The 23,194-nt window shown below is 41.0% G+C and overlaps 1 protein-coding gene across 7 annotated transcripts in view; it reads right to left on the bottom strand.

Moving 5' to 3' along the window:
* Nucleotides 1-7,875: 7,875 nt before the first annotated feature.
* zbbx (zinc finger, B-box domain containing) overlaps nucleotides 7,876-23,194 on the bottom strand; it is a 34,296-nt gene continuing 18,977 nt past the window's right edge. For 2 of the 7 annotated variants that reach the window (XM_061827338.1, XM_061827341.1), the window contains exons 7-9: nucleotides 13,912-14,122; nucleotides 12,633-12,792; nucleotides 7,881-9,385 (exon numbers count right to left, since the gene is read on the bottom strand). In XM_061827338.1, the coding sequence (XP_061683322.1) occupies nucleotides 9,214-9,385; nucleotides 12,633-12,792; nucleotides 13,912-14,122 (543 nt within the window). In that variant the 3' untranslated portion in view covers nucleotides 7,881-9,213. Of the gene's footprint in view, nucleotides 9,386-10,038; nucleotides 11,230-12,632; nucleotides 12,793-13,911; nucleotides 14,123-23,194 lie in introns of those variants that run through there. The other 5 variants (XM_061827339.1, XM_061827343.1, XM_061827340.1 and 2 more) reach the window with 5 other exon arrangements.

Here is a 23,194-nt window from a genome sequence, read left to right as displayed (position 1 = left end):
CAGTTGTCATGTCCCACAAGCTTCCAAAATGGCGACTGAACAGATCAGGTTTGAAGTCGATTCTCTATCGCGTATTCCAGTTAATAACGCGTTACGTTTTTTGCCAAATGCGTCAGACTTGTCCAAGAGAGTTCTACCGAGAGGTCTCAACTATTTCACGCAAGGATATGTACACGGAATTAAGATTTTGGACGGAGCAGGACGCAATGAGTTATAGCGAAACGTTGGCGATCGACGCAAAAAAGCTAGACGCCTCACAAACAATGCTGATTAACTCAGTCAGTACCGTAGTCACCAAATCAAAAAGTTTGGCTTTGCTCGTAATCCAACCCAATGGTCTGTCTTAAAAGTCCAATGTGATACAAATACAGTAGGCAAATAGCCATTTCTCTTGCATGACATGGCGCATTTACATATCACTAACCCAACTCTTCGGCATAAAACATTACACACTTCATTCAGCAGGTCAGTGATACACTAACAAAGTGAAAGTTTTCCTGCAATGTATGACGCACTGATCATAATGAACTCTAATTCAGCGAAGTTACTTCTCCCTCACTAACCTTCGAACATACAGCCTTGTGTTTATTGATATTGATTATTGTTTAGTTGTACGTGCGCTCTTTCGCAAGCCTTAATCTATCATGGGCACTTTGTCAACTGTGTTTTAGGCTTTGGAAAATGAATCAACCGGGCCACTTGTGACCTAGCACTATATCTTTCACCAGAATTGCACGTTCCCCAAGCGCATCTGAGGACCATTTTCTTCGTAACGTTAACTTTTCCAAGCGCACGCTACTGACAACCAGTATTGCTTGTGGGACAACATGTCAAGCCAGGGGTTAAGACAATGTGGCTATCTGATTGGCTATTATTGTACGAGTGATTGACAGATCGGAAAGGTCCTTTGGGTGTTCTACCCCAAACTTCCATCTTTCCATTTTCCGGACCGCTTATCCTCACTCAGGTCGTGGGTGTGTCTATCCCATCTACCTTTAGGTAAAGGCGCATATAAACAAACAACAATTTGCGCTCACATCCATCTACGGACAATTTTGAAGCTGAGCTGTGAGGCAGATGTGGTGTCCAGCTGTCCACTGTGCCTGCCAATGGTGCCATGCCATGGTGGAATCTACCAAATTGTGCGTAATTTGACAGGTGTACTGCATTTAGCTATTGCTATAATTTTATTCATTCCGAGAATTAAAACATAAAAACTTGTTTTGGTACCTAATTGGATACTTCTTCCATACCAACCATCTTTAGACTATTGGTCTAAGTATTCCTCTTCATATAAAGTCAAATCCAAGCAATCTCTTGACATTTCATCGTAACTGTCTTTATGGAGAAAAAAAACAAGCATACTTTTTTTTTCTGGACTGTTTGTTTATGCCCATCTTTTTTTCTTCACACAAATTGTGAATAATTGAGGTCTTTTAAGGTCACGTAGTACGAGCTCACGGAAACAACGGACACATACACAGCAGAAATAGAGATTAAGTAAAGGAAATTGGTTTGGGGATTCTACTTTGTTAGATGATTGGGGAATTGAAAACTTCGATGACGAGATTGGTTCACGGAGCAACTGGGATGACAGTGACCGTTGTGGGTTCAATCGGCAGTCTTCTGGCCGCGAGGCTGAACATGATGAAACTGGAAATGTCGACCTGAAAGAGAAGGACGGTGGGAAGGGAGAGGGATGCACATCTGAGATTGGTGATCTGACACCAGCATAAATAGAAAGACCAGGAGAAGATGAGCGAGGACTTTGGGAGGTGTTTTGGCAGCTCAGTTTGACGATGTGGAAAACGACGGCAAGTGTGAAACGTGTCGGGAACCGAGTTGCGGTTTTGATTTATGGAGTGTGGGAGAGGAAGAGGACCGCTGTGGCTTTGAGGCTGATGTTGAAATGTTTGGACTCTCAGGAGCGGAAGTGTAATGACTTACTCTGAGTGGCCAGCGCTGTGTGCGGAGCAAAGAAAATCTTTTACCTGTATGAACGCCACTATTGGATCCACAACATCCACAAAGAAACTCTTTCTTGAAACTGTTTCAAAAATGCAATGGCAATTTAAACATTTTTAAATATCATACACACAGCATACTTGTAATTGAGTGACCAAGTGAAGTATGAAGCTTTAAGGGACGAATATCTTGGGATACTTTGGTTTGAAGCGTTGTCTGCAATTGTACCAAAGGTTGTGTTCGACTGGGAAAGGCTTGGCGGACTCCTTGAGACTCGTTTCTGTTTAAGAGTGTTTGGGGAAACAATTCTCTTGTTTTGCTGGAGGCCGGACGCTGTTAGGGGAAATCAGTGCAAAAAATGTAACAGTAAGGTTTTCGATCACAAAGCTGACACCACAGTACGTCTTGCTCAGGTTGTAGGGAGGTTCAATGTACAAATAAGGTATATTTTTTCACTGTACTATTCATAAAAACTCTCTCTTAATTGTAGTACTGTATATTTTGTTATTATGTCTTGAGTGCAAGATTAATATTCTGTTTAGTTATCACCTATTGGTTTTCACATTTGGCCAGGCATGCAGGTCTCAGTACTTGGGAGTGTTCTGGATCATTATAGGCTTAGTATGGATTAAAAATGAGTACATGAAGTTGACCTACAGTTTTTCTTGCCCTTTAGGATTTGCATTCACCCTTACCGTGTACATGCACTGTCCATCGATACTCTAACTGTACCTATGGCACCTCCACAAAGGGATGCAAATTCCCCTTATAACCACCGATAATTATCTGTTCATGCCTTTTCCTGATGGAAAAAAATATCTGGATAATTGCTTTTCCCCCCCTTCTCTTCTGTATTTGAGCACTACTTTGTTTTTGGTCTCATTCCACATGGCATAAATTCACTCTTCTAATATAACTCCTCACTAACTTTCTGTCCCCGCTTCCAGCGTGGCATGCTCACTTCAGTGGACATGTGATTGTTTTTTTTGTTTGGTTGTTTTTTTTTCCCCCTTTCAAACTTGAGATGTTTAGCAGCTTTTGCACCAGAATACTTTCATGCAGCAGCACTTTATTTTTCTGGAGTGAAAACTTGCCATTTCTGCTTTGTGGAGTGGGTGGTAGAAGGTATTGCAGTAAGCATTTATTTGTTTATTTATTTTGATGAAGCATCTTTGAGTGCCCTTCAGATGTACTCTATAAAATAAACAAATAATAATCCAAGTATCCATGTATAGAGCTCATGCACCTACGTCACTGAAGTCACGTGACTGGCCATATTGATGGTCTAGCAAAGCATTCATCACTGCTAAGTCGGTTGGAGACAGCACGAGAATATGTCTTATAACACGATGCCCAGAGTTTTGTCCAATACCCATAAACATTATAAGGTGATAATAAACGAAGGTACATGGAAAAATGAAAGATACTTAGGCATAGAGGACCCATATTTAATGCAGAAATTGATGTTTTTCAACCCGCTTTCGCTTGTCTTGGACAACTGGATCTACACGTATCTGGTGAGTAAGTCGTCGAGATTTACATGGAAGAGTTTGAAATTGTAGAAAAGTCTGGACGCATACAAATATTTTGTTGCTGGATCTGTTCTCAATCAAGAATAAATCCCACATAATGATGTAGGCATTCAGATTTTTTTCAATACAAATACCAATATTTAAATAAATGACTCCCGGCTTTACACAAACTCACATTTATTAACTATGACTGGGAAAATACAAAAGACAGCGAGTCAGGTCCTCCATACACGAAGCGTGTTGCAGCCACACGTTAAACTTCAGTAAACCTCTACGTGGACGATGTTTTTTTTTTAAATATGTATTGTTCTCAAATGAGTCCAATGCGTATTTAAAAAAAGAAAATAAACCACTGGGATAGGCTTCAGCCCCCGTACATGGAAGCGTGTCGCAGCCACACGTTAACCTACGTAAACATCACTGTGACCGACGGTTTATTTTCTTTCTATTTTCTTTCTTTCTTTCCACACTGTCTGACAGCTCTTTTTGACCGGCAGTTTGGCGCCGTGAAAATGGTGACGTCACGTGCACGAGCTCTATAAGTGTCTATTACACAGCATAAGGCCCCTATTTGAGAATATACAGAACATTATTCGCTGTTGCACATAAACTGTGTACTGGAAGTAAAACTGTAGCATTATTTAAGAGATAACACTTTTCAGCCACTGCTGGTTTCCCATCTGTCCCACACCCCTCATATGCTGACATTGACTAAAGACTGCCGCCACCAATTTCTCCATCACGCCAGCGTGTGGGACCACCTGACAACTCAGGAAAATGACAGTGAAAAATAAGTGTTCCCCACAGAATTTCATGCCACAGCATTCAATTATTCATGACCACAAACTTTCAAAATCAAAGACAGGGGATGGGACACCGGTGAACACGCTGTAATTATTATGCGTTATAAAAGTTTCAACTGTTGGAAGGAACAGCTTCCCAGTATGTCCCCAAAGTCGTAAAATCAACCAAACAATGCTAGATCAATTCTGTCACCATACAAATCAGACCCATTGTTTGAAATATGTTTGATAAAAATGATTCTGCACTTTTGGAATGAACAATTTCCATATGCTACTTTTCAAATTTCACAGCGAGACAAAAGAGAACTAATTTTGGCTTTAATCCACGACAACATGGTCAATGGCTCGGAAGTCGGAGTGACACCATTTTGTTCAGTTTTTCATACTGGCTAATGCTCATTTGACATTCCAAATGTGTTTCATTGCATGTGCTGTTTGTTTACAGCAAAACTTCCCCGGGGAGTATTTATAATAACTTCTGCTCATTGACTGTAGCTCGTTCCAGACGTAATAAACAGTAATAGGGTAACATTTAATGCCTCCGAGGTAATGGAATTCTTCATCTAGTGTGTGCTTATTGACTGTGGGTCCAATTTTCTTCAAAACACAAGCACTGATTAACTATTGGGATCCCAAAAAATTGACATTGACCCCAACAACACTGCAGTTTCGAATAATACACAAACGAATATAAGGTGATATGTTAACTTTAAAATATTTTATACTTCCAACTGTGTATGACTATATTCATTTCGAATATTTTGATATATACATAAAGATATACTTGAATACATGGATGATGGACGACTGGCTAAAGCATCAGCCTTTACAGTTCTGAGGACCGGGGTTCAAATCCCGGCCCCTTCTAAGTGGCATTTGCCTGTTCTACCCAGGCCTGCGTGCGTTTTCTCCGGGCACTCCGGTTTCCTCCCACATCCCAAAAACATGCAACATTAATTGGAGACTCTAAATCGCCCCCTTGGTGTGATTGTGAGTCTGACTGTAGTCTATCTCTATGTGCCCTGCGATTGGCCGGCAACCAGTTCAGGTTGTATCCTGCATCCTGCCTGATAGCTGGGATAGATTCCAGCACTCCTGTGACCCTTGTGAGGATAAGCGGCTCAAATAATAGATGGATGGATGAATAGGTCAGGTGCAGAAAAAAACTGGACATTACGTCAGCCCAATAGCAGACCTTTAGTGTGGACTCTGGTCCACAATTAGTGACCACTGGCCTTAAAAATTGCTTTACTGGAGGTGACAGGTAGGAAGCTCGGTAGGTTCTTTCCATTTGGGATGTGGTGTTATCAAAGGTTTAAAGTTGGCTTAAACTATGCAGAATTAGGTACTTTTATCTTATTAGCATTTTATTAATTCCATATACCTTAACTCTGGGGGCAACATGGATGGAAATATACATACACTGATGCCTGGAAATAAAAGTCCTCTAGATTTATTGAATCAAAGTCATCCGGTTGCCTTGCCATGTGAGTATAATGTGACAGAATTACAACATACGAACAGGAGGTCCCAAAGGTCTGGGTTTCATACCTCACATAGTGTATGAGGTCTTTTTCCCCCTCTCAGACAGGCATTATGTGCTCATTTTTGTCAAGCACTGTCTGAAAAATGTCTGAAAGCACCTCGACAAATCCCCAATTACAAACTATTACACCCTTTGCAAATGAGTTGACTTTACAACTCTTGGAGTTGGATGCTAAAAGCGTAGGAGGATTTGTTGAGTTTAACATTACAGCAAATCTTGATGGATGAGGTACGAGTTGACAGATTTAGGGTTCTTCGGTTTGGAAGCGCGTGCGATAACCCTGGTCTAAATGTCTGCTTGTCTCCCATCACCGCTGGGGGCTAAACACTTAGGACGCTACCCCCGACCTGACTGATGACTGACAAGTCATAAGATTCAGTCAGGAAGGCTGCCAGGAAGCCCTTCCGCCCTCTCACCCTTGTCCATCTCCTCACCTCGGCAGAGTGCGACCTGTCAAGCGTGAGGCGCCTCCGACGTGCGTCTGCCCACACAATCGCAGCCTGTGATTACCCCATTAGTGTGCTCGATGTGGACAGGCAGGCAAAATGCATCCAAACTGTACAAGAGAGAACCTTTTTTTTTTTTGTAAGTTAACGCTGATGTTCATGCACACAAATGTGTAGTTCGCACACCTACATTTTTTACCTAAACAATAACAGGAGCACAAAACTGTCATTACTGTACTTTAATGCAGTAAAAACATGGGAGCTCATTACCTGCTGGACCATTTTCCTGCTCCTCCTCAATGCTCGCGTCCGTTCAGTTATTAAATCTGTACTAGAGGCCAAAAGTGGGTGGCGAGCTTCAATTGGGTTAAGTAAAACAAGAAAAATCGGTTATGGTAATGCAAATGTGTATGAAAGTTATGGCACTCGTTCCATTATTTCACTCTTTTAGCTGATTTATTCTGTGGCCTCGTCCTGAAGCAGATGCAAGCACGAACGCATTTAAAAAAAAAAAGTTATCTATTCAGATCTACTGCTCACCTTCAGGCCAAAAGTGGGTGACGAGCCTCAATTGGATAAGTAAAATGAGAAAATTGGTCATATTCATGGAATTGTGTTTAAACGTGCCATGTCACCCATTCCATTATTTCACTCTTTGAGCTATTCCGCGGCCTCGTTCTGAAGCAGACGCAAGCACGAAGACATAAAAAGTAATCTCTTCGGATCTAAGGCTCACCTTCACTGCGCGGAACCTTGTCCTTTACACTGCCTGTTTTTACGTTCCCGGGTAACTTCATTTCTCCAAGCAGGGCAAAGTGCAAAGCCGCTGAGAGAGAAACGTGGACCATCTGACTCCAGCTGGAAATCTTGCTTATTGTCTCTACTTCTTAAGCGCTTACACACTGCAGCAAAATGTCAACTTACTTTATCTAGCATTTACCTGTGGAATAAGAATAAGCGATACCTTTTCAGAAAGTTACATTTCATAGTGGTCCCTCTTGTCATCACTTCACCACGTTTCCATTAATTGTGTCTATGGAAGCAATTGAGACAAATTAATGGCACAAGAATGCTTGCTCATGCAGTACCATAGTGACTTTTTCATTGAGTTTTTTGATATCATTGGGCTGGATGTGGTTTTCATTCAAATATTTACATTTACTACTGCGTTAGCATACATTTGTGAGACTACAGCGTGTTTTGATATTCTTACAAATGATATTTACAATGCTGCTCTCGGAGTGTAACTGTCAAACTTCAATTCAGTACGTTGATCTGTCATTTTTGATAAAGTACTCTGAAAGGCATCTTGAATATTTAATCTGTAGTTATCCTATAAAAAAAACTATGATTTACAGTATATATGATGTCAAATGCTATTTATGAACATATTTTTATTGTTCTTAACTTCTATAAAAGTGAGGAGCAATTTAGCAACAGGAAAATAGGAGTCCTGGGATGAAGGCACATGACAGCCAAAGTTCTGACAGCAAATTGTTATTCTAATTTGAAAAAAATATTTTCATTTGCTTTTTAGGAACATACTTGTGAGAAAACATGTAAAACACACAATTGAGTAAAATGTCATAACAGGTAACAGAGGCATATCATGCAATAATTCAAAGTGTTCAAATCAAACCAGTTTGATATTCTTCCATTTCAGTTTGAAAATCATAAATAGCAAGATTGAAAATACCGTAATTTCCAGCCGACAAGCCGCATACATTACACACGCATTCAACCCCACGGTTTATGCGGTGATGCGGTTAATTTGTGCATTTTTTCCAACGGCCGCAAGGGGCCCTCAAGCGGAAAAAAAGGTAAGAGTGAGACCGGAATCTATGTGCCGAGGAAGTGACGTTTACTGGCCATGTTAGTGCTGCGCTAGCGTTAGCGCTGTGCTAGCGTATTGCTGCTGTGTTACTGGCGTGTCTCAGTGATTTTTACCGGTATGTTTTTTTTTTTTTTAACCGCCCCTGTTAGCTAATGCTAGCGCAGCGTTAGCGTTAGTGACACGCTTGCATTCGCGCCATGCTTGTGTTAGCACCTTTCTGTGTACCCTCTTTTTTTATAAATATTTCATGTTTCAATGTGGGCACTTGCAGCTTTTATACAGCTGTGGCGTGTGTATGTACCAAATAGTATTTCCTTTACAAATGTACTTGGTGAGGCTTATAACCAGGTGTGCCCTGTAGGGCGGGAATTACAGTTGTTGGAATACTATGGAGCTGCGTCTTTAATTGACATGAGAGGAGCCAAAAAGTGTACTTACAATAATTTACAATGCGTATAATATAATACGTCCTTTTCTTAAGAGACTTTCGAGCTTTTCTATTGTTTCTTCTGCTGTTTTTGACTGAAATTAATTGACATTATCCATCAATTGCATTAGGATTAAAACAATGTCACAATCCAAAGTTTGCAACACATCAGACAAAAATTTGAGTGAACAGCTTCGGATGCCACTGGTGCCCCGCTATCAGCCCTGTTTGAAGTTCTGACTCTTAACTTTGCTCGTGCTGAGTGTCGAGAAGCAGCAGAGGAAAAGGACTGTGAAAAATAGACCCTTTCAAGGTCACCTCTGATTTATGATCCAGTTAAGTTGCAGAATTATACATGAGACCGTCTGATTCATTTCTTCGTCAGGTCTCCAGGCTACAAGGATCTCTGACGATCAGTGGATTGAAACAAGTTTTACAAAACTGCAGCTTTTGGAGGCTCCAACAAATGGTTTGTATCAAAACAGACCTTTGGAAGAACGGAAGAGAGTTGTGTCAAATTCATTATGCACTCAACAATCAAGATAAACGGAAACATCTATACTTTGTTTTCTTGCCCATGATCGAAAGCTGTAGAGTGTTTTCTCCAGGGACTCCAGTTTCCTCCCACATCCCAAAAACATGCACCATTAATTGGACACTCTAAATTGCCCCTCGATGTGATTGTGATTGCGACTGTTGCTTGTCTCTATGTGCCCTGGGATTGGCTGCCGACCAGTTCGGGGTGTACCCCGCCTCCTGCCCATTAAAAGCTGGGTTAGGCTCCAAGCAGGCCTCCAACCCTTGTGAGGATAAGCAGCTGAGATAATGGATGCTGTAATGTCATATTAGGGAAAAAACTGTGAATAGAACAAAACATTAAAACATTAAACAAACATTAAATGTACATTAATATTTTGTAACGTACAACCATTCCCAAATTTACATTTTACAGTAAAAATGTTAAAATAACCACATTTCTCAAATAAGATAGCTGTAGAAAAAAATTGAAAAACAGTGACACGAAAAACAGGACACCATTGTTAAAGTGAAACATTTTGAGATGCTACTGGACACAAAAATGAACACATTGTAGCAACATCATTGGAAGTTTAAAAATATTTTTAAAATCACAGATGATCGCTGAATAAAACTGATTGAAAGTGTACAATAAGCAACAATTGCATGTAAATTTGACTGAATTCTTTGTTCTAGTAAAGAGCATATTCATGTAAATTCGGTCGAAAAGGGCTGTGAATTTACTACTTGAAACTGTAAAGTTTAACATTTTATGGTGCAAAATGTATATATAGGGGGGAAAATTCTGGCAACCAAGCTGCCAGATATTTTTTTTCCCCATAATATTTATTTATTTATTTATTTTTTTGCAGAACAATTCTAGCAACTCAACTGTCAGATTTTTTTTCTTTTAAACTGCGACAAGGTGATGACCCACAGTCATTGCCACAGGCAATAAAGTCGGCTGAATATAGGTTTTGAAAAAGGTAATACAGTATAAAGTGGGTGTAAAGTTTCAGACCTGTAGCCGTACAGATCGTCTTCAAGGGTTCAGTGCCTTAATCACAGATCCCTTTGACTGTGGCATTGATGGAAGGAGGCTCACTCACCCCACCCAGAGAATTCAGGTAATCAGCCTGACAACCCCCAGAGTCACACAATGTGATGGTGATGTTTACGACTCTAATACACCTCTCCCCTTAGTGAGTTCTATAAAACATCTCCCACTCCATCCTCCCTTCACCATCAGAAACTTGTTAAAATTCAGCCTCTCACTCTTTCTCCTGACCAGCCAGCCAGTCCCTCTGTCTCTTCATTAAGCTCTGCCGCCATCATGGCTGCAGGCTTATTGCACTTAGATTGGCTCCCTGCTCTGTTCTTCACTTAAAGGCGGCCACGGCGAGGGACTTAAAGCTGTCCTGCTCAGGCGGTCAGTGTGCTTTAAAGTGCACTCTACCTCTCATCCCCTCTGGCCCGGTCTCCGGTGGGCCACTCGGTCCGAGAGGTGCCGCTTAAATAAAGCGCCGTAATTATGGGACCTGCCGAAGCCGAGCACTCGGCCAGCCGACGGGACGTGTGCCGCAGAGAGAATGTTTTTCTACGTCGACGCCGTGTTTAGACCGAGAGGCAGGAAAGGCAGAGGCGGCGGCAAGAGAGCAATGATGGAAAAAAAATAAAATAAAATAAAGGTGCATACATGAGTAGAAGAGTAATAATAGTGAAATGCCAAAATCAGCATCCTAGAAAAGGCAGTAACATAACTCAAAATTACTCATGCGTTAAGACGATTCTGGTATGAAGTGATTTTCACGGCGATGACATAAAAGTGAATTTCGCACTGATTTTAAGCCACACATTAATGAACAGGCCGAGATATTCAAGAATTGAACCGTTGATCAAGTTTTATTTTAAATAACACGTGGTGTAACAAACACGCTGACATTTTTTTATACATTATAAATCAGACCGAGTTGGTAATGCTGGCTCGTTGGGGGTCCTCTTTTCCATGAGCGCTTTGGGATCAAGAACAAGCACTCAGCTGGGATTTGAAGTTCGTCCGGGATTCAATTCCGTATTCGGCGCAGTGACTCCGCTTTATTGTTCTCTGAATTCCGAAATTCTACCAAGTCTTTGGATCTCCTCACTGTTGACACAGTTTACCTGTTTACAGTAGCAAATAGAAATATACTCTGTGTACAAACCCTTTCCCAATAGTATTGAATATTATGGAAAAGTTCATTTATTTCCATATTTCCATTCAAAAAATTCAACTTTCATTGATAATAAATTCAAGGCCCACAATTTAAACAATTTCAAGTATTTATGATTTGGGCTTCTAGCTGATAAAACCCACAAAATCAGGAATTCAAAAATACCGTGAAGAAATCACCATTTGCTTCTCAGTTTTTGTAGGAAAATAAAAGAAAAAAAATGTGGGTCTCATTAACACAAAACGATACGTTAGTCTTCAATACTTGGTTGGGAATATCTTTGTGTTCTCATGTGCACATGAGGGCCACTTGTGTTTTGGTGCGGTCAGTGGCGGACTGGGACCAAATGGGACAATGTGCGATGCCCATAGACCCTGTGTGCGGTCGCTATACCTTATATCAGGGGTGCTCGGACTTTTTTACCCCATGATCTACTTTTCAAGGAGCCAGCCTTTCGCGAGCTATCGACGGGAAGAAGGGGGAGGGGGGATGATGATGATCATGATGATGATGACGCTGCCAAACTGTTTTAAGGTTAATGTTATGTTCCCTCCTAGATTTAAAATACAGAATTGGCTTTTTGTGCACTGTCATTGTCTGTGATTTCATCTTGGATCAAGTTGTGCCAATGTGGAATTTTAAAATGACACACCATCTCATCCTGCACTTTCTACTTTGGCTTCAGACCAGACCTTTCCCACTCAGAAAAGAGAAAATCTCATCCAGTTTAACCACTTTTTCTTCAATTATTCACATACTCCGACAGTCATTGTATCTTAAAACGACAGCATTTCTTTTTTAATTTTCTCCATTAATATAAAAAGTAAACATAAGCAGCATGTCTACCTTGTCTTTGCTCTACGTTGCCAGACTGTGTTGCCAACTAAAGCAGCGGTGGTGGACACTGTCATTATAAAACACATTGATGGGCTGGATAACTACTGTAATGTTTGTAATTATGAGTGTACGTCTTTAAGAGTAGGTGGAGGGGGGGGGGTGTAAGGTAAGCTAGGAAAAAGAGTGTGGCGGAGCAGTGGTCGTTTTTAGAGAAAGTCCCGTGTGCTGCCTAAAAGAAACGAGTGGCTTCTTCTTTCATTATTTACGGTACGTATGTGAATTGTGCCATTGGATGTAACAACCAGTCATCCCTCACTTAGTGAGGGAACATTGGCTGACATCTTTTTTTTTTTGGCACGTCGTCCCACGATCGACCAAGACTGTCTCGCGGCCTACGCATTGAGCACCCCTCCCTTATAATCACGGTACAATTTAATTAATTAACCAATATGAAATGTAATAAAACACAAATACAGAAATCAAATAATACATTTCAAACATGTAAGGAATGTGTACCTGCAGTGTTTCTTGAGCAGCAACCTGTCCAAGTAGCTAAGTCTGCTTTTAGGGAACGCCACCTTGACCGGTACCTTGCCGCCTCCCCATCCTTCTCTTCCTCCTTCGTGGCCTCTCAGTGGAAGGAAGCCAACTTGGGCTGCTACACCTGACGTTGGTACTTAGGGATAAGATTAAAAAATAAATAAACAAAGTTTGGTAACAGGAAAAGAAAGCCCAGAATGTGTCAGACAGTTGTAGGATGAGAAACAACAAGTTTTTGAGAACTGAGAATATACTTTTTCATTGCACCCAACACTAAGTGGCAGAAAGCAGCAAGGTCCATACAGAATAACAAAGAGATATACGCAACATAACAGGAATATTACAAGCACACGATGAAGAAAAAAAAACAACACAGATCGAGGAAAGAAAGAAAAACATTATGATTGCTCTCAACACTTTAGAAGTCCACAGTGGCGGCTTTAAAGTGGACCTGTGTGCCAGTGGCTTGACAGAAATAATTAGGGCTGAAGGGGCTGGCAGTAATTTGCAGACTGGAGCAGAGGGGGGAGAGGGAAAATGTCTGTCCAAGTGGTGAGGCAGAGAAAATAGGAGGCAAAATAAAAAGCTCCAACACCTAGACACCGCTAATAGCACCATCCATAAACACGCAGATATACAGTACACTCTGCTGCACATGCAGACCCAATATGCGATGGAAGGCGGCCTGGACAAATCCACGTCCGCGCGGGCACGTGGCTGAGGGAATGAGCGCTGTGGCGTGGAGTACAGCCACCCATAGCATCGCTCTCATTATCTCAATATGCAACCGCCACGGATTATTTTTCTTACTGCAGTGCTAAGCGCTTTCTGGAAGGTCTTAACACGTCAAGGAACATTCGGGACTTTATGGAAACGGCGCAGGGCGAGGAAAGTGGGGTCGTCCCTTGAACGTGGGGAGGCTAGTAAAGCTGAAAAGGGTTCCAGGTATCCCGTTATGGCGACGTTTTATCTCGTGAAAAACACATTCTGTTATCATTCATTAATATTGGATTTTCTAAAAACCTGGAATGTGTGATGGGATCCTCACAGAACTCGTAAATAAAAGTAACAACAAGGAAAATGTGCTAAAAAGGCAGGATAAATAATGAGACAAAACAGCTTGGCGTTTGATGATCATCCTGTCAGAGTAACAAAAGAACGAAATAAAAATGATACAATTAAAAAGGGGATGTATCACTTGTCTTTTTACAGTCAACATTCATATACTTTGCAGACGATCGCAATGATTTCTCACCCGTTTGAGTCCATATCGTCACGGGTTCTGCGGTGGCATCGCACCTTCCGCTTCTCCACTCCTTGAGGGCCTCCTGGAAAGACTTCGCAGACTCCTCCTCATCATACTCTCCACCGAGCAGAGAATTGGCAAAAGCCTTTTTCACATCCTTATTGTCTTCCTCTTTAGTCTTCTCCACTCTCGTCTTTTCTCCGTAATTCCCAATAAACATCTGCAATAGAAAAAGGGAGAATCGCTGAATTAGAAAGCATGCCAAAATATGATTCACGCTAATCTTCTCTAATCTACTACTACAACAGTACTGTAAAACACGAGCAGAAATTGAATTAGTCGCAAAAATAATGTTTCCTGATGTAGAATCGCAGTCCAATTCCAATATGTGTACTGAGTGCTGCCATTGGGTGGCTTAATAATATACATTGAAGGGGCAGGTAATGACATTCTTCACTATGTAATTGCCAATTTGTCCATGCATAAAGAAGTAAAAACTTAATTGTCTCAGCATGTTGATGTGAGAGCTCAATAAACTAGAAGCTTGGTGAGAATAACGTGATCAAAAATTAATTAGGCGACTCCACGTTGAAGTAGACGTAAGTGCAGGGTGCCATACAGACGCCAACTGTGTGTACTTTTCCAAATATAAAGCCCATTACACGCTGTATTATGCCTTCAATTTCTTTCTTTCTGCTTAAAATCACTCAATCTGTTATGGAGTTGACTGACAACGTACCGCTGTCCATTTGGAAAATGGAATGTACAGTCAGAGTACGAAAAGTCTCAACAATATTTACCTGTGTGAATTACGGTCGTTTTAATATTGGCTATTATTTGGTTATTGTTCCATTGGTGGGAAATTAATTCATGGTGTAATGGTGAATTTTTGTGCCCCATTTTCACCTGGGAAATTATCTTAATCTTCTGCCAGAAATTACGGAAGCGTATCGCTGCCACACCCAAAAGAAAACAAAAGGTCACTATCAAGTTATAACGTGATATGTTTCATGTTGTAATGTGGATGTTTTATGTTATAACATGATATCTTTTACGTCATAATGTGGTTAATTTCACATTATAACGTGAATCATTTCATGTTATAACATAATTCATTCTCACATTATTAGATGAAACGTTTCATGTTGTAACATGAAATCAACCACGTCATAACATGTAATTTATCACATTATAGCATGAAACATATCACTGTAAAACCTAATACGTTCTACTTTGTGCTTCTACTTTGGTCACGCACATCCTTCCAGGGCAGCATACAGGAAGACACAGCTAGAAGTGGACTCATTGAGTGTTGCACAAAATATGGAGTTGGTGAGCTTTTTACAAACTTGCGGTGTACCCGAAGATTGTCTCTTACACATGGAGCAAGAACATGAAGTAGAACCGGAAATAATAGCTTTTTTTTTGGGGGGGGGGGGGTGAAGAGGTGTGAAATTTATTTATTTATGATTTTCTACGTTATAACGTGAAACGAATCTATGCTATAGCGTAGAGCATATAATGTTATAACATGAATGTTTCACACTATAACATGAAATGACATTATAATGTGATACTTTTCACGTTATAACATGAAATGATTCACATTATAACGTGTAATTAACCACATTATAAAGTGAAACATATCATGTTATAACATGATAGCAATGGGGCTTTTTTCTGGGTGTGGCAGCAATATGCTTCCGTAAGAAATCATGAACTTGATTTTTTTCTTTGTTTTTTTTTGGGGGGGGGGATCAGTAATTTCTTCTTGAATCTTTGCTTTTCTTCAAAACTAATACTGTACTTTGAATAATGTGAAATAGTCATCTAACTATAAGTCATGTAAAGTAAGAAAGTACTGAAAATAAAAAATAATTGAACAGTGCATGAACGTCAAATAAAACTCACTCAATAATTTGTTCATCCACCAGACGCTCAGGTATGTCCATAATGGACAAGAAACGGGGGCGCACACGGCACAAATGTTGATTGCGCTTCTCTGTACCACAGGCTAAACTCATTTTTCAGTTCCTTTAATAACAACTGACCACTCGCAATGCTGAGGTTAACCAATATGAAGAAAGTTTTCGGTGTCGAAAAGAACCCCGCAAACCATGGACACTTGAATTTAAATATGTAACGCCTACAAGTGGCACCACATCCGCAGTTTTAACCCTACACAATGCACCTATAACAGCACTTCACCTATAATCGCAATTGCCATCAGATGCCACGTGGAACTAAATCAATAATGTTTTATATGTGTATGTGTGAGTCTTACAACGCAAAGTTGATGGGAAAGTAGAGCGAGGCCCAGTATGGCATTCTAATTAAATTAATATTCTATTTGTCACCCCGACTCTTATTCTCTTCCCTCTTCCCTCGCATTCTTTCCAAAGCAAACGACAGAGGATTAACGGAGGAGCGAGAGATGCAAGCATCAGCTGCATGTGTATAATCCCCCAGCCTTCGCATCCTGCCAAAGTACACAGCTGAACGTGATTGAATAACGGGATGGATGTATGCATTTCAAACTCAAGTGGGCAAGCGCCCCGCCATAATAAGGCGAATCAAGTGAGCAGCCGAAACCTCCGATGTCCAGATTTGGTCAACTTTTGTGTTTTTTTTTTCACAACTCAATGCAGTTGGCCAGTCCCCATGCGGGTATGTCCTTTGTGCAAATTACTGACCGTTATAAAATGTTGAAAATGACTGAAAAGTGATTATGTTACGCCTGACAGCAATGATATTACAAGATGTGACCAGCTTCTGTGACCCAGACAGTAGTCAACATCCATCCAGCCATCCATTTTCTTTGCCGCTTATCCTCACAAGGGTCACAGGGCGTGCTGGAGCCTATCCCACCTGTCAACGGGCAGGATGCAAGGTACACCCTGAACTGGTTGCCAGCCAATCGCAGGGCACATAGAGACAAACAGCCACACTCACAATCACACCTATGGGCAATTTAGAGTCTCCAATTAATGTTGCATGTTTTTGGGATGTGGGAGGAAACCGGAGTGCCCGGAGGAAACCCACGCAGGCACGGGGAGAACTTGCAAACTCCACACAGGCGGGGCCAAGATCGAACCCAGGACCTCAGAACTGTGAGGCCAACGCTTTACCAGCTGATCCACCGTGCCGCCCAGTCAACATCCATCCATTGTCTTTTGCCACTTATCCTCACAAGGGGCACAGGGCGTACTGGAACCTATCCCACCTGTCAACGGGCAGGATGCAAAGTACACCCTGAACTGTTTGCCAGCCGATCGCAGGGCACGTAGAGACAAACAGCCGCATTCACAATCACCCCTACGGGCAATTTAGTGTCCAATTAATGTTGTATGTTTTTGGGATGTGAGAGGAAGCAGGAGTGCCTGGAGGAAAGCCACGCAGGCACGGGGAAAAGATGCAAACTCTACACAGGCGGGTCAGGGATTGAACCCAGGACCTCCGAACTGTAAGGCCAACGCTTTACTAGCTGATCCACCGTGCCACACAGTCAACATGCATCTTTAAAAAAAAACGTAACGACTGTATACATTGTCACGCTGCGTAAGGACATTTTATTTTAACGCTTTAAGCTTGACTCTGATCTCTTACTAGAGCTTTTGTGAGCGGTTTCATGCTTGGCTTCAACAGTCCTTTTGTTTTGTTATATAAGCTTCCCTTCCTACATTGCAGGAAATCATTTATAATATATAAACACACGAGAAATGATTGGTCATGCAGACAGCCAAACAAAACAAATCCAATGTAGGTTGAAAATTCATAATAAAAAGGCTCCAGAACTGCATCCGTGCACAGTGACAAACAAAACGCTCGAGAAAATAAACTTCCCATTAACATTACAAATCTATTTATCAATGTTCTACTGATGATTCTGTTCAGACTCGTGGGTGAGGTGAAGTCAATCCTGGTTTTTGGTAAGAAGAAAGTTGGACTTTCTGCTTTTCAGTCAGCCAGAGGGCACGTGCAGACTTTCTGGTGGATTCGAACATGTGAGAGAATGTGTGTTGAATTGACCTAATGTTCATGTTTTTTTAAATCAAAGAAGAAACCAACCAAAGTATCCAAAGAAAGGTTCGACCCAAACTGAGAAGATGGACTTCAATATAAATAAACCCTGTTGCATTTAATTTAACATTTCTATCACGAGTCTTAAAATTGAGTACATTAAGAAATGAAATAGAACCGGAGTCACTGATTGTGCAGTGGTACACACGCTACCAGCTTGGGATCGATTCCCGCTAAGTGATAGTGTTGATATCTACCCTGCGACTGACTGGTGACCAGTTCAGTGTCGTGCGCCTTTCGGCTGTAGCTCGCCGTCATAGGCTCTGGCTCTCTCGTGACCCTGGTGAGGATAAGCGGCTTGGATAACGGATGGATGTATTAAGCAGAACCACAATATCTAGGGACTACTGTTATGTCACATTATGAGGCTGTATTAAATCTAACAATGAGTCATCGCCGTTGTTTAGGGCCCAAGTTTCAAGGTTCTGTTTTATCATTAAGGGACTGTCAATCATTTTAGCCAGGGGATCATTTACACCACATGACATTAAAACTTTTGAGCATATAATCTTCGACTCATATTTGAGTGACAGCTGAAGTTCAGCAGCTGAAGTTCAGCTGGGCATATTTTCAGTACATTCTGCAGACACGCCCACAGCTGGACAGAGAGTACGAATTTTTTTATTGTTTTTGAGCCTGATTTTATACACTCGTCGATTATTATCGACATTCAAATTTGGCGAGGCTTGTTGACAACACTCTTGTTTTTGTTTTTTGGTAACTCTAAATTTTATAGGACATTCTATTTTCACTTTACAGGGACAAAATACACAGTATTAAACAAATGTGTTGGAACCGAACATGAGAAGAAAGTCCATCATCTCAAAAATGTTCCTTTAATTTATTATTTAGCAGTTTGATCAGTAATACAGAATACCCAAAATTTAAGTTGACTCAATGAACTCCTCTGTGAAGTCAGAAATGAACGAAGCAATATAAGCAGCAGTATAATAATATGAATTTAATAATATGTGACATCACAATCAAGAAACACTGAAGCAAAATACATTTATTTTGAGTAGCACTAAATCTAACAACTCATGGATGAACATTATATTCAAGCATTAAAAATATAATTTGGGTTAATGCGTTTTGTTATGAGTTTGAACAAAGAGTGTGACTACTAAAATGTTTCTCATGCAAATATCGTTTGGATGTCATTTCTATAAACACAATCCATCTTTTAACAGTTGGCCTGAGCATGATTGGCTATACTTATTTTGTCTCATCAGAGCAGAGATTGGACGGCACCTGAACTTGAACAATGATGTGGAGCATTAGTGCCCCCTTTAGGTGAACTCTCGAAAACCACGTTTGAACTGCAGGCTGATGCTTTCTTGTGTTCACAGGGATGTGTGGTTAGCAAGCTGCTGTGACTGTAAATGCGTGAAGAAGAACAATCCTTTATCATTCTGTTAGCTTTCCGATGCTACGTGCGCACAGTCCAGAAAGAGAGACGCGTGCACAATCAGGATTTATGGCCATGCACAAAGGAAAAGAGGTCAGGGTGAGGAGGCTGCACACAAACAAGATTCCTAAATCACCAAAGGGTTCAAAGCCTTGCTCCAGCATACCTCGGCAGTAGTTGGGAAGCAAAAGTTGCATCTTTGTATGGATGATGAGCACCGTTGTCTCACAGCAAAAAGTTTTTTCTTCTTTCCATTCCGGGTTGCCCGAATTGGAAACTAAAGAGTCATTGGGACTTAATGTGACTTACAGTGAAGAAATTAAGTATTGAAACACCCTGCTTTATTGCAAGTTGTCCCACTTAGAAATCATGAAGCGGTCTGAAATTTTTATCATAGGTGCATGTCCACTGGGAGAGAGATAATCGAAAAGGAAAAATCCAGAAATCACAATGTCTGCTTTTTTTAACAATTTGTTTGTGTGATACAGCTGCAAATAAGTATTGGAACACCTGAGAAAACCAATGTTAATATTTGGTACAGTAGACTTTGTTTGCAATTACAGATGTCAAACGTTTCCTGTAGTCGTTCACCAGGTTTGCACACACTGCAGGAGGGATTTTGACCCACTCCTCCACACAGATCTTCACTATTTCAGGCAGGTTTCTGGGCTGTCGCTGAAAAACACAGAGTTTCAGCTCCCTCCAAAGATTTTCTATTGGGTTTAAGTCTGGAGACAGGCTAGGCCACGCCAGAACCTTGATATACTTTTACGGAGCCACTCCTCAGTTTTCCTGGCTGTGTGCTTCGACTCATTGTCATGTTTAAAGATCCAGTCACGACCCATCTTCAATGCTCTGACTGAGGGAAAGATTGTTGTTCCCCAAAATCTCACAATACACGGCCGCGGTCATCCTCTCCTTAATACAGTGGAGTCCCATGTGCAGAAAAAGCATGATGCTACCACCCCCATGCTTCACAGTAGGGATGGTGTTCGTGGGATGGAACTCATCATTCGTTTTCCTTCAAACACGGTTGGTGGAATTATGACCAAAAAATATGACCCCTCCATGATTTCCAAAGGTGGAGAACTTGCAATATAGCAGGGTGTTGAAATACTTATTTTCTTGACTGTAAGTCACCGTTTTGTTGACCTATGAAAAAAAAAAAAAAACTAAAAACTAAAAAACTAAAAGACCTGACTTGCCGGACTTGATTGTTGTGCAATTCACAACATTCATTTGAAGAGACACAATCATTTATGATGTGAAATAACGTGCAGGAAATGGCAATGTTCTGAAGGAAGGATTAAGTTGTCAATCAGTTAAACCCATCACGAAGGATAAGCCCGGCAGCTCACCCTCGCATATCAGACAGAATCATCATGTCGACTGGAACCGGAGGGGTGCCAAAAATTATTTTTAGCTGTAATAACCACAGGAGTGCCACAAGAAGAAAAACATATTCAGCAAAGAAAAAAAGCACAGCCAAACTATAGAATGGAACTTGAAACCTATTTCAAACCAGAGCTCAATATTAGAAGATGACAATGTAAAATTGGCTTGGTTGAAGCGTTCTCACCAAAATACATAGAAAAAAAGACCGCACACATATGGGGGGGCGCAGGGGGGGGGGCTGCTTTCATTTTCAGGGAAGAGTAGCTGTGTAGGTGCAAGGTTTAAAATATCTACAGTGACTCAAACTCAAACAAACTGACAGAAGATTCCAAGGTGTAAATGAGTCAAGCAGGGTGTGTGTGAGACGGGGGTTGGGGAGGGGGGGTTAATTGTCAAGTGTGTGTGTGAATCTTGACACCATCATTTCTGTTTAAAATCCACTTCTATTAAGCAGTCAAAGGTTTTCTGACAGGAGCCACGGGGACAGAGCCCAGAGGTAAAGTCAAAAGTAAAGAAAACATCCAAGGACAAGGACAAGGAGGATGAATGGAGGGGCTCCGTCTCTTTTCCCTGACATTCAACCTGACGTTCAAATCAGCTTTATTTTGAAATACTGAAATACATTTTTTTGCGAACATGCACGGACAGCGACATTGATCTTAAAAATGATTCAGATATTCTGTTGCAACATATGACCCCGAAACAAGACCCTAAAAATATCGCAGTGAACAAGAACAGTACTACAAGGATTTCGAGACGATTATTTATACACATTCACATTTAATTGCATCCCAGCTGTGTGGTTTTTTTTTTTATACTAACTAGATGATCTGAGTAGTGCAGACCACAGGATGTGGTGGGGCCCTTCCACCTGATTACTAATTTGGAACATTTACTGCCTTCACCAATTGCAAAGAGGTCCTTTTTAAGAAGTCATTATTTTTATAACTAATTATAAAGAAATTGTGTTACGTTCGCTGTTACGCTCTCTTAGTCACGTGACATCACATACTAAGGAGGCGTAACTGGATTGGCTGTTCGGTTCTGACCTGAAGTAACCCTGCCTGGTGGCACAGACGGTGAACTTTATTGTAGCCAGTTGAATTTCAGACAGCGAATTGTAGCAACTATTGAAAATGTGATCATTTTACATTTCAAATTCAAATCCTGTTTTCTGTTGCATTTCAAATTCAAATCCTGGTGGCCCAAATTTACTTCCATAATACAGCGCTCAACAAACATCATCGAAACAGATTTTTCTGAGTCTTTTTTTTTTCATTGCATTCTGTATTGCAAAACACTCCCATAAATGTGGGTCAGTGATTGCAAATGACATTTGTCATTGTGTACAATGTCGTTTAAATACAATATCAATTTAGCAACAGTGAAGTTCAGCAATATAAAAGTCTATATTTACAAAATGTAATTAACGAGGGCAGTAACAATCAAAATCCAGAAAATTCTTTTATCCGCTGAGAAATGAATTAAAATCTTACCTTTCAAAGAATGTACACATATTGACCACTGAATACTTGGTATTTACTGCCATACAGTAGTGAGCGTGTGTTTTTGCAAAAACAAGTCAAAAACTAGTCCTAAACAAGTGCAACATTGCCTTGTAATGGTGCCATAAAGTGGGCCCTTATTTACCCTCTTACGCCTTTGGGATAAATTACAGCCACTCTCCTGGGAATGAGCATGCTATCAGGCAACAAGCAGCATATCACTACACTCTTCTGTGCTATGCTGGAGGAAATTAGTTCCTTTTTTTTTTTTTATCCTGAATGGGTCTGGAATACTGCAACGTTAAGCATGCCGTGTATGTGTACCACAAGTAATGAGGAGTGGGCTGCTGGGGGTAGCGACGACAATGAGCCCAGGCGCAGAATTCCGTATGGCGCAAGGTGGTATTCATATATTCTACAATTTTTTCATTATTAGATCATGATTTTGCTGCGTCGCGACAAGCAGGTTGATATTGTAGGATGACTCACTTCCAACTCCGCTACACGGGTGATTTTAGTTTTCTATTGTTAAAATTGCAACGATCATGCAATAAATCTATCGTTATTTGACTGTAATATGTCACGATATTGGTAGGCCTTTTGAAAAACTGGTGCTTTCCTAGTTCCAAAGTTAAGTTGGCAAATATGAAAGCAAATAGGTAGCTCTTTACAATTATCCATCCATTTTCTTACCTGCTTATCCTCACAAGGGTCCCGGGGAGTGCTGGAGCCTATCCCAGGTGTCAACGGGCAGGAGGCGGGGTACACCATGAACTGGTTGCACATCGAGACATGCAGGCAATTTAGTGTCCAATTGATGTTGCGCGTTTTTGGGATGTGGGAGGAAACCGGAGTGGCCGGAGAAAACCCACGCAGCCACGGGGAGAGCATGGAAACTCCATAC

Source organism: Syngnathoides biaculeatus, chromosome 8 (genome assembly GCF_019802595.1).
Source record: "Syngnathoides biaculeatus isolate LvHL_M chromosome 8, ASM1980259v1, whole genome shotgun sequence".
In the NCBI taxonomy this organism is placed as follows: Eukaryota; Metazoa; Chordata; class Actinopteri; order Syngnathiformes; family Syngnathidae; genus Syngnathoides; species Syngnathoides biaculeatus.
The sequence above is the reverse complement of the archived record's forward strand: the minus strand, read 5'-3'. Positions and strand labels throughout refer to the sequence as shown.